Genomic DNA, 11,201 nt, shown 5'->3' on the forward strand with positions numbered 1-11,201 from the left:
ACATAATAAATCTATACCATCATTACAGTTACTCTTTATGCTCGATTACATATTAAGTTTCACATCACGATAGACAGACAGATGTGTCTATTACTTTGTTTATATGTTTATTGTCCATAAAAGTCGCCGTTTAATGAAAGATAGACATATTTTTTCGATACTTCAAATTAGCGCGATCTAATAAACAAACTCCTTTATAATATAGATATAGAAGTATAGATTAAAATACGTCAAAGTTGATATTGAATGAAGTTATAACAAACATTATTCATAATATGACATATACAGTACATTATGTACTCTGGATGGGAGGATGTATTTAATTTGTACCTATATTTACCGTCTTACAGCGCAATTACTGTGCCATAATCGATATAGCAAGATGGTTGTCGGTTCATTTCTTTTTTATATAAATAAAAAAGAATAACATAATTATAGTACAGAAATACATATGTAGTTTCGTATTGGTGCGACAAAAACACATTTTGCTAAAATTATTCCTATTCCTTCTAGGCCTTTGTTAACACATAACACTTGGATCGCTTTGGTGTTTAAGCATTTTTAATTTTTTATTATTATTATTCATTTAGTTTTTTTTTGTTATAGCAGCTTTACGCTGCATCTCCCATTTAGCAAGATAGTACCTGTACGCTGTTTCCCGCACATAGTAGAGTATGCAAAGGGAATCTGAGAACGTGGTGTTAAGTCACTGTTACCAGAGCAAGGAAATGAAATTATTAAACATATCATTTCCTCGAGTGGAAATCAAAACCTGTCGCCTTTAGAATCGCCGCTTCTGACCCTGCACCACGACTGGCCTCTTGGAATATCAATACCAATTTTTATTTTTCTTAATGATGGAAAATTCAAATCGATGACGCAACTTCGGTAAGTAACGTGGGCGATAGCGTGGTAACTTTGTAATGTAGCTTATAAGGAACTGCCGTTGATACAATCTTAATTTTGTGAGTTTCAACAAATTATTAACGCCGAAATAATAACTTAGGAAACAATAATAGTCTCGTCAAACTGCTATGATTTGACTTTTTACTGCCAAAACGATATAAAAATACTTGTCATCATAAACAAATAAATATTTTTTACGTCAACCTCGCGTGGTTGGAAAGTAATTTCGAAAGACTTTTGTAGATTGGAATCCAGGTTCGTTGAGGAAATTATTTTTATATATGATGATTATCATTGAGACACCCAATTCTCAGGAACTGCTCAATTTTTAGGACATTGATTAAAAAGTAAATCCACAAACGTTTACTTTTTACAGAAGCTGTGCAGCGACGACTCGATCTTGGTGATTTTTAATCATTTTTTAATCCTATATGGAAGATATACTACGAGTTATATTCCGCAACTTCGTTTCCGTGGACAGTAAGACCTAAAATCACGTTTGTTCCCGTCAGAATTTCCAGTTATCCTTTTAAGTTTAACAACATGACAAATTTTAGATATCTGTTGGCAGTATTTCCATCTGTGCATTTTTTGTGAGTCAGCCTCTCAATAATGCAAATTGTATATATTAATGATGATAAAATTCCGTTAAAAGTTGCACTTTGGGTAACCATGCAATAAAAAAAAGTAAAAATTCTCTACAAGAATCTACCTATAACCAGATATTACATATAAAATACATAACGACGAGCTATATTCTGTAGCAATTCCAATGGACCGTTGCCAAAAAAGGATACCCAAAGTATAATTTTATATAGGTCAAGAATGCGATAAGCGGCAGTAGTGTTTCAATCGATGTAATCATCTAATAAACTCTTTGTAGTCGTTAATTTAATTGTATCATATTATTTAATACTCCCACGCTTTTCTTCTTTCTTCTTCACTAGCGTCTCATTTAGGTAGGGTCGTTACTAGGGTGGTTTTAACAGAAGCAAAAAGCGAAAGACGTTCTCAAATTGGCGAAGTTTTTTTTATGTTTATACTCGAGGAATAAATTAGAATAAATATAACAAACTACTATGTTGGATACTATACACTTTATATAGTGACAAACATACACGTTGCTATGGCAACGCGTATTGTACTCGTCAAATGGCTCTCTAGTGTGTTTTAAAATTTCAATAGCATATTTTTGTTCATATCCCCAATACATATTGCTAAACTAGGTCATGGTAACTGGAGCTTACCCAGTTATATAGTTATATATAACCTTCCTTAAGTGTAAAGAAAGTCCAGTACAGGAAATCTTCTTCTTTTTCTTCTTCCTGGCATTAATCCCGGCTATTACCAGGGTCTGCCTTCCTACTTAACCTACTCCACTTTGCACGATCTTTTGCGTCCTCGGTGGTTAGACCAAAAAGTCCAGTACAGGAAATATAGTCAGTTTATTTTATTTCGATTAAATACACATAACTATTTAGTAAAGAATGGAGATTTGACACTGGGTTATCTCCATAAAAAATCTCCATAGCCTCCGCATAGCAAAACTATTAAACTCTACATTAATGATAAATTAACGATAGCAAGTCCTATAAAAAAATCTTTAAATGGTCCTAAAAGTAACATCACAAATGAAATGAAAGCTGTAAAAATACATCTTTGCGTTGCGAATATACAAAAACTTCGAAATAACTTATAATCTTATTAAAAATATTTCATAATTAGTAACATATTATTTGTATTTGAACTCAATTATTCAATAAACCCTATCCCGATGCGACCTTGATGGTTGCAGTTTATTATCTCGCGCATCGCCATACCATCTATATTGACAGCTTCCTGCGCTCGGATTAAATGAAAACGTGGATAAAGCAAATATTAACATTATAGTACCAGTGGGCGTTATAGCTTATAAAGCATTGAGTAAAATTGTTATAAATAACAATTAATAGTAAATAAATATATTCTTATTTTCCTACAGATATATATTTATTAAAAAAATTCAGATTCATGCTGTATACCGCCACGGCAGGGTAGCCACACGAGACGTAGTGTTGAGACACTCCCATTTCCCACTATATTTATTTGTATGTCATATAAATTATTCTGACTGTAAACGTGACTGTGCTGGGTTCAATACCTACTCGGGATAATTTTCTCTGGTAGACGAAACGTAGCGTTGAGGTTGACACAACAGTGAAAATTCAGCAAAAATTAGTTACGGGGAACTGCGTGAAATTGTTTATTATATATATTGTTATTAATTATATCATATTTATAATTTTGACTATTTTGGATATATGCATGCATATGAACTCAAATTGGCCGTTATGATTCTATTCTTACATGTGGAATTTTGCTCTGAGAGCTGAGAGAGAAAAGCACCTACTGTCCACTTAATAATTATGATTTCTAAAATAATTCTTGGAATAATTCTTTTTTTAAAGTTTACACTTTGGAAAGATTGCTTAAAAGGTAAACTCATTTCAATATTACATATTATACTGTATGATAATATTACTTCTATTTTCGCAATTTCGAGTTAAAATTTTAACCATTTTCAATGGAAGCTTCTGAACAAACCAGTAATCAATTCATTACCATTAAAGTTGATGTATAAGTAATTAAATATACACCGTCGAGACGCACGCGCAACCCAAACCTTATATGGGCGGTCAACACAAGGCCACCTTAGTGGCAGTTAAATTGAATAGTGAAATACATGAAAAAAATATATCTTTCAATTATTGCTGATATTATAACTGCTTCTGTTTGAAATCAAGTTTTACATAGTCATCTGGCTTGTATAGCAGGATAGGCTAAGAGAATCTAATGTTAAGGTACTATCCTCTTTTAATATAGGTAATAAATAATATTGAAAAAAAATATACTATAATTCTGAAAAATGTCTGTCTGTACATGTAAATTATTATTCACAACCCCGTACATGATTGTGAGGTGAGAGTGACAGCATTTATTTTGAATGGATTTATAAAATTGATTCTTGTGGATCAACCAATCCTTACTCAGGGAATAATTTCTTTCATTACTGCTCTAAAAATAAAAAGTGTAGGATAAATTTGGCAACCAAATACGAAATGTCTTGAAATGAGATGGTAAACAGAGAATGGAGTGTCTTAACTATATGGATAAAAATAAATCCTGATAAAGACCTAAAGTAATTTCAGTAGAATCAACAACTTAAAAACAATAATACACACATTGCTCACATTCCTGAAACAGACAGTTTACTCTATGTTCTGAAAAATTTTGTACTTCTAAGAACTACCTACAATGAGAATTTTTAATGAAATTTCAATTATTAAATAATGTCAATTGTACATGATTATATCTAATAAAGTTACTTTCAATTCTTAAAGGTCTTTATCTCATTTAGCTTCACATTGTGTACTGTATATGTAAAAAGACGAACGGGAAGATAGGAACCTAGAGTTTAGGTGTGCCATTTCCCTCTCACTGCCCAATTTTCAAAACAATTCTGACTGGCAGAACTCAACATCACATTTTTCTTGTTAGCAAAGAGAGGTTATGAAAATATTTCATTCCCCAGAGGGAATTTAATCCACAAGTTGCATTTACAGACACTCCTTGAACTTAAAATTCCACAAATATATCTCTTTATTACATTATTATAAGTATATGTGTTGCCTAATTACTTTCTAATAATTTCTAAAGGTTTTTTCCTTATCTATATTAATTTCTTTATCTTATCATAATAGTAAAAAGGCACATCCACAATGTTACATGTATGTTGTGTTTTCTCATACATTTATAAGTTCTTTGTATGCCTATGCAATGTATCAAAATTACAAATTTAATTGTATTTTCTTTGTGCAATAAAGTATTTTTGATTAGATTTGATTTGTATTGTAAATATATTTAAGTAAAAAGATAATAAATAGCTGAATGTGATAGTTGAGGTTTCATTTTCCAGGCAGGAGAATGTTTTTTTTGGTTTCCCCCTTTGGTAAGCAAAACATGGTATTAAGTGCGACCACTCAGCGAGGAATTTGTCAAAATTGGATAGTGCATGGGGAATAGATTGTCTTTACACTAGTTTCTTCACACAGCTTAAAATGCTTTGTGGGAAAAAGATTAAAGCTATTTTTTATAAATATGTTTTCATTTTTATCAGAGAGCATCTATTGGATGATGTTTAATAGATAAAAATATATTACCTTTTCAGTGTCAAATCAACATATGCAAAAACAATATTCTGCACTTGAATATTTTTTATAAATAAGAGATACAATTGTATGTATTATTGTAATAGTTAAATAAGAAAAAAAAACAAAGTTTAGTTTAAATTATATTAATGAACAGTAAGTAGTAAGTAGTAAGACTAAAATACAAAAAAAACTAGTTACATTTTATGTTTAATAAGAATTGTGAAGATTTATTCATATTCATAGAGTATTTAATTTATTTTTATGCTTTACTATAAAATCAAATAAAAACAAGCTGTCGTAGAACACGTAAACAAAATTAAATTCTTGTTATAAATGGGTTTAAGTAAAAATGATTCATGCATTCAGAAACTATGTGAATCACTTAAAAATAAAGAAGTGTAAGCCCAATAAACATTTAAATGCTAAGGTAATCAAAAGTATCAAAAACTGATAACATAACCAAATTAAATAATAAATTATAAACCGTCGTTGAACTTACCATCTGTTCTTTTTATATTGACGTTGATCCCGGCCTGGATTTTTACAGAACCGTCATCCATTTTTGCACAATTTTTACGCACCACATACACTAAATAACATTATTTCGCAAGAAACCAATTGTTTAAAAATAGTCTAACACATTTGTAAATTGCACATGAGAACCGGTGAAAATTACAAATAAATTTCTACACCCAGATTGACAGTTATATCGAGCTAGCTACACACTTCAGACTGGAACGTTTCAAATTTGTTTCGGTGTAACAGTCAAATTAATTACTTTTTATTCTCGTTACAATCAATCGAAATTAAATTCATTAGTTTTGCGACCCGTTCCGCCGATGAGAAAAAATGATACAAATATTTATATTATTTCGGTTATAACACGAAATACTAAAAATATCAGGCAGAACTCAACGTAATGCATTTCTAATCTAAACGATTACGTAGTATTGCCATGTTTCTACGTAGAGTACGTACTACGTAGTGACTAGTGAGTGAATATGTAAAATTTATTTTAAAAAATAATTCCAGTTATTTTGAATGTTACTAATAATACATAATTTGTATCTATTTGTAAATAAATAAAATAACTTTATTTTAATAAATATTTATTTCAAAATTTTAACCAAAAAAATAGACACAAGCCCAATCTTTTAATTACTGTTTTATAAAATATAAAAAGGAAAATAAAAAATAAATAATTTCATTTTTACAATTATTTTTATTTATCGCTATAATAATTTCAGTAAATTAAACGCTTAAAAATATTTTATCAGAATATCCAATACTTATACAAAGTATGTCAATGACAGAGACAGAGTAATCAACCAAAAAATCAGCTTACAGTTCAATGAATTTTCTATTTTTCTAGAGAAATAATGGATTCCGAATATAAATTGTCGCACAAAGCCAAAAAACGAATAAAGGAGGTTAAAAGAAAAGCCCGACCAGGTATGACTAACAGCAATTGAAGTATGTAATGTAATAATTAATTACCATTTATTCTCATAATTACCAGCAATATCTAATCAATATTTTTAAAATCTAGCATACATTCCTAAAACATTATATTGAATATTATGTAGTATATATTATTTATCTTTGAATATTTCTATACTTACAATGTTCTAGAAGAATCTCGCGCGTCATGCGTTTCGCTTCGCTTTTCATTGACCTCGAAATACTTAATTTTCGTATCGAGCCGCAAAATGTATATAAATCTTCTAAGAATGTGATCCTAAAAGTTAATGAACCATCTTTGTATTATTCCAGAATTGGCTGATAAATACCAATGGACAGCTTTAAAGTATGCTAGTAATTTTGAAGAATTTATTAAATGTAAGGACAATGTTGATAGAATAGACGTAAATGAAGTGAGTCCAGAAGAATTCATAGAGAAATATGAAAAAATCTATAAGCCTGTTGTTATAACAAATACGCAGAGTACCTGGAAAGCTAACCACAAATGGACTCAAGATAGATTAGCCAAAAAATATCGTAACCAAAAATTTAAGTGTGGTGAAGACAATGAAGGTTATAGTGTTAAAATGAAAATGAAGTATTATGTAGAATATATGAGGACAGCGACTGATGATAGTCCACTTTATATTTTTGATAGTAGTTTTGGTGAACATCCAAGGAGGAAGAAACTATTGGATGACTATGAAATACCTAGTTACTTTAGAGATGATTTGTTTAAATATTGCGGGGAAGAGCGGAGACCGCCTTATAGATGGTTTGTAATGGGACCACAAAGATCTGGTACAGGGATCCATATAGACCCATTAGGTACAAGTGCCTGGAATGCCTTAGTATTTGGACATAAGAGATGGTGCTTATTCCCCACTCAAACCCCTAGAGAAATGATCAAAGTGACGGGTGCAATGGGCGGCAAACAAAGAGATGAGGCTATAACTTGGTTCAAGTTAATCTATCCAAAAACACAGTTGGAGTCTTGGCCTGAAGATTATAAACCTGTAAGCCTAATGTTTTGTTTTTTGTTTTCTAACATTTTTATTTTATTGAGCTTTTCTTGTAGGTTGCCTTTAGAGGTTGTAGAAGCAGTTGTTCAGCATCTGACTTTAGTAATAATCTATAGTGTGTAGTAAATTTAAAAAAAAAAAATGCAATTGAGTTCTCAAACTTACATGCAATGTATTGAAAATTGCATTAGTATGTGTGTAATTTTATGCTTTATTATATCAAAAATATTTTAAAAAATAATACGTTCGTTCATTATTCAAAGTAAATTTGTTTTTCTTGCCTCATTTAATCGAATCCAAATTTTATTAAATAAAATTTTGCATAATTTGCATATTTTAGGTAGAAATTCTTCAGAAGCCTGGTGAAACAGTATTTGTACCTGGGGGCTGGTGGCATGTAGTACTAAACCTCGATGACACCGTAGCAGTAACACAGAACTTCTGCAGCCGTACAAACTTCCCAGTAGTGTGGCACAAGACAGTTCGAGGTCGACCTAAACTATCTAAAAAGTGGGTGAAAGTTCTGGAAGCCAAAGACCCAGATTTATATAAAGTAGCAAGTAGTATGGACTTGAGTCAAGGGACAGGAGTAGCTTCTGATAGCTCGTCAAACAGCAGCTCTTCGAGCAGTGACAGTGATAGTAGTTCTTCAGGAAGTTCTAGTGAAGATGATAGCGGCCAAGAAAGCATCACTGCTCACAAAAAGAAGAGAAAACGGAAAATTTGACTTAGACAATTAAAGTAATAGACAAAATCACAAAATAGATATCAAGATATCAATAATTACTTTTATTTTAAATAAGCAGTTTTGTATTACTAGGCATAATTATTCATGTATTTTATTTACTTTATTTTGTTGTTTTAACGATATCTTTTGTTAGAGGACCAACCTTAATATCAATAAAGTTTAATATAATTATTTGTATGGTTTTATTTCTATATGTATATTTTTAAATTATTATGTTGCCTCCTTCAAAAACGCAAACGATAACAGTAAATAGAGTTATAATAAAATATTAAAACATAGAATAATTTTAATGTAATGTAAAACTATGAATATTATAATTTCTTAAATTACATAAAGTATTTTTTAATGTTTCGTTTTAATAAAAAACAAATTGGAGTAGTAATGTTTAAAAATACTTATATTTTTAATAGTAATAACCTCTTATACTTAAAATTAAAGTTGGATTTTATAACAACAGCAGATAATATAATTCATGATGTACTTCTAATGTTCTAATTATTATTTCTTTCTATATATTATAATGTAAATTATGGCAGCTTAAAACAACAGTTAAAAAAATAATAATATAACGAATAGTTTATATAAAAAAGTAACAGTAACCCAACTTCACTAAATACATACATATTTCTTATGTTTTTTTATTATATTATATTCCTATGCAAAGTTTAATAAAATATGATCATGCTATAGATGCAACATTTGACCATTACAAAACCGAATAGACATGCGCATCATTAACAATTGACATATTTCATTTTAAGAAAAAAAAACTAAAAAAACTAAAAAAAAGACTGGGTAGTCTATGGTTATCAGCGGCCATTTGTTTTCCGTGCCGTTTCAGAAAATAGTAGACCAAATACAAAAATGTTGCGTTCAGCTTCCCGTTCTTTAGTAAATGCATTTAAAAGTACCGTCGCCCCTACATCCAGGGTCGCCGTCGTCGCCATCAGGAAATCTCACGATGGCCCCGTGGAGTCCGATGAAGACTTCGATAACAGGTTAGCCCTTTTTTATGTTATGTAACTCAAAATACTATCAACCTTTAATAAAAGATTTTATTCTATTAATCACACTGTTTAAGTGCTGATTCGGAGATGTATTGATGTTTTGCTATTAGTTTTATATAAGCATAATTATCTTTTTCTTTCGGCAACATGATTCATGTTGACTTAAACTAACCATAACAAAATAACTTTATGAAATACATTTGATATTTAGGAATATTACATTATAAATATTACAATGTAGAGAAAATTTTTAAGATAACGCATAATATACATTGTGATAAAACTGTAATTGTATGAAACAGACATATTGATTTATTAATAAAATAATGTTGGTACAGTAAATTGTCAAAGACAAATCTTACTTATTTATAAATTATTATGATTCCCAATCATATATTACATTTTCCTACATGTAAGTGCATGTATTGGTTTTGATATAATAATTAATATATTTTCCTGTTATAATATTTTCTTTAACTAACTTCAAATTAATTTTAAATTTCAGATATGAAGCCTTCTTCAATAGGAAGGATATTGACGGTTGGGAAATTCGTAAGGGAATGAATGACCTGTGTGGTATGGATTTAGTTCCCGACCCTAAGATCATAAAGGCGGCCATGCATGCCTGCAGGAGAGTGAATGACTATGCCCTTGCCGTCAGGTTCTTAGAAGCTTGCAAAGACAAATGTGGTCCCAAAGTTGGAGTAATCTACCCATACATTATTCAAGAAATCAAACCTACTCTTAACGAACTGGGTATTGAAACACCAGAGGAACTCGGCTACGATAAGCCCGAGCTAGCATTACAGAATGTCTATGAAATGTAGTGTGATAATAAGCTGTAGTGGAATTTAAATAATAGTTATTAATTTTATTTAATTGAATGCTGTTCAGCTTAATAACTCCTTTGCCACCATCTTAAATGTTGAACACTTGACTGTGCAAAAGATTATTTGAAATTATTTGTTATTTCATTCGGTCTTTCTAAAACATGTAGAGATATTTATAATAAAAAGTATTCAATACAGTAAGTTGTATTTTTTTATAATAAATTAAGAAAATTCTCTTAAGAATTACATATAGCCAAATTTGAAAAATTTGGTGACAGGACATCATCTGAATATAAATGCAGTAGTTTTTGTTATACAGGATGGAAGAGGCAGCGCTCCTTTTACTGAAACTGCATATAGGGTAAAATATTTCAAACCCAGAATTAAAAAAAAATATCAAGGTACCTCAACAGTTTGGATGTAGGACTTTTATTTCATTTCGTGAAATGCATTTTTATCCATACCTGTATTTCGTGTGACGCACACACAAATGTGCGACGTTGCCGCTTTGACAGGTAAGTGTGTGCGTGCCTATGTTATACTTTACAAATGGCGTTTTATTTTAAAACGATAATTTTATTATTTATTTTGTTTGAAAAATAACTTTGTCATTTTTGGGAATTATTTTTTTCTGAATTATATTAGGCTTTTATAGAGTAGTTAAAACTCTGGTTTCATTTAAAGTGGTGCTGACAATTCCACCCTGTATATTAGATTAAAATATTAAAAAAAGGATAAAAATTGTAAGTAGCACCAGCATTAAAAAAGAAAAGTAAAATTTTGCTTGGTGAGTGCACAATTTTTTACTAAAGAAAACAAACACAACACAAATATTTTGATTGGTAGAAATATATTTCCAGCAAAGAGTAGCAGCAAGCTTCGAATTCGGATAGAAAGAGGAGTGTCTTGATAATAATAGGTTCTCTGTAAAGCTCACTTTGCTTGTTAGTCTGTATTTCGCTATATGCAAAATACAGCGTGAAGCTGATATAAATAATAAAGAAAACCATTAATATTTAGTACAATAATAGAATGTA

At 30.2% G+C, this 11,201-nt stretch overlaps 3 protein-coding genes across 4 annotated transcripts in view; 2 read left to right on the top strand and 1 right to left on the bottom strand.

Moving 5' to 3' along the window:
* Positions 1-6,040, bottom strand: part of Klp10A (kinesin-like protein 10A) — a 49,613-nt gene extending 43,573 nt beyond the window's left edge. Inside the window, exon 1 of one of the 2 annotated variants that reach the window (XM_085191472.1) lies at positions 5,596-6,040. In XM_085191472.1, the coding sequence (XP_085047598.1) occupies positions 5,596-5,656 (61 nt within the window). In that variant the 5' untranslated portion in view covers positions 5,657-6,040. The remainder of the gene's footprint in view (positions 1-5,595) is intronic. The other variant, XM_085191471.1, reaches the window with a different exon arrangement.
* Positions 6,041-6,387: 347 nt separating this feature from the next.
* Positions 6,388-8,498, top strand: JMJD6 (Bifunctional arginine demethylase and lysyl-hydroxylase PSR). Its single transcript, XM_085191433.1, has 3 exons — positions 6,388-6,548; positions 6,870-7,573; positions 7,920-8,498. The coding sequence occupies exons 1-3, from the start codon at positions 6,476-6,478 to the stop codon at positions 8,304-8,306; spliced, it is 1,164 nt and encodes a 387-aa protein (XP_085047559.1). The 5' UTR covers positions 6,388-6,475; the 3' UTR covers positions 8,307-8,498.
* Positions 8,499-9,109: 611 nt separating this feature from the next.
* COX5A (Cytochrome c oxidase subunit 5A) lies at positions 9,110-10,361 on the top strand. The gene is made up of 2 exons (XM_085191489.1): positions 9,110-9,325; positions 9,840-10,361. Exons 1-2 carry the CDS (start codon positions 9,192-9,194, stop codon positions 10,159-10,161), a joined length of 456 nt encoding a protein of 151 aa, XP_085047615.1. The 5' UTR covers positions 9,110-9,191; the 3' UTR covers positions 10,162-10,361.
* The last annotated feature ends 840 nt before the right edge of the window (positions 10,362-11,201 follow it).

Source organism: Heliconius melpomene, chromosome 10 (assembly GCF_056956725.1).
Source record: "Heliconius melpomene rosina isolate 202511_hmr_F chromosome 10, ASM5695672v1, whole genome shotgun sequence".
In the NCBI taxonomy this organism is placed as follows: Eukaryota; Metazoa; Arthropoda; class Insecta; order Lepidoptera; family Nymphalidae; genus Heliconius; species Heliconius melpomene.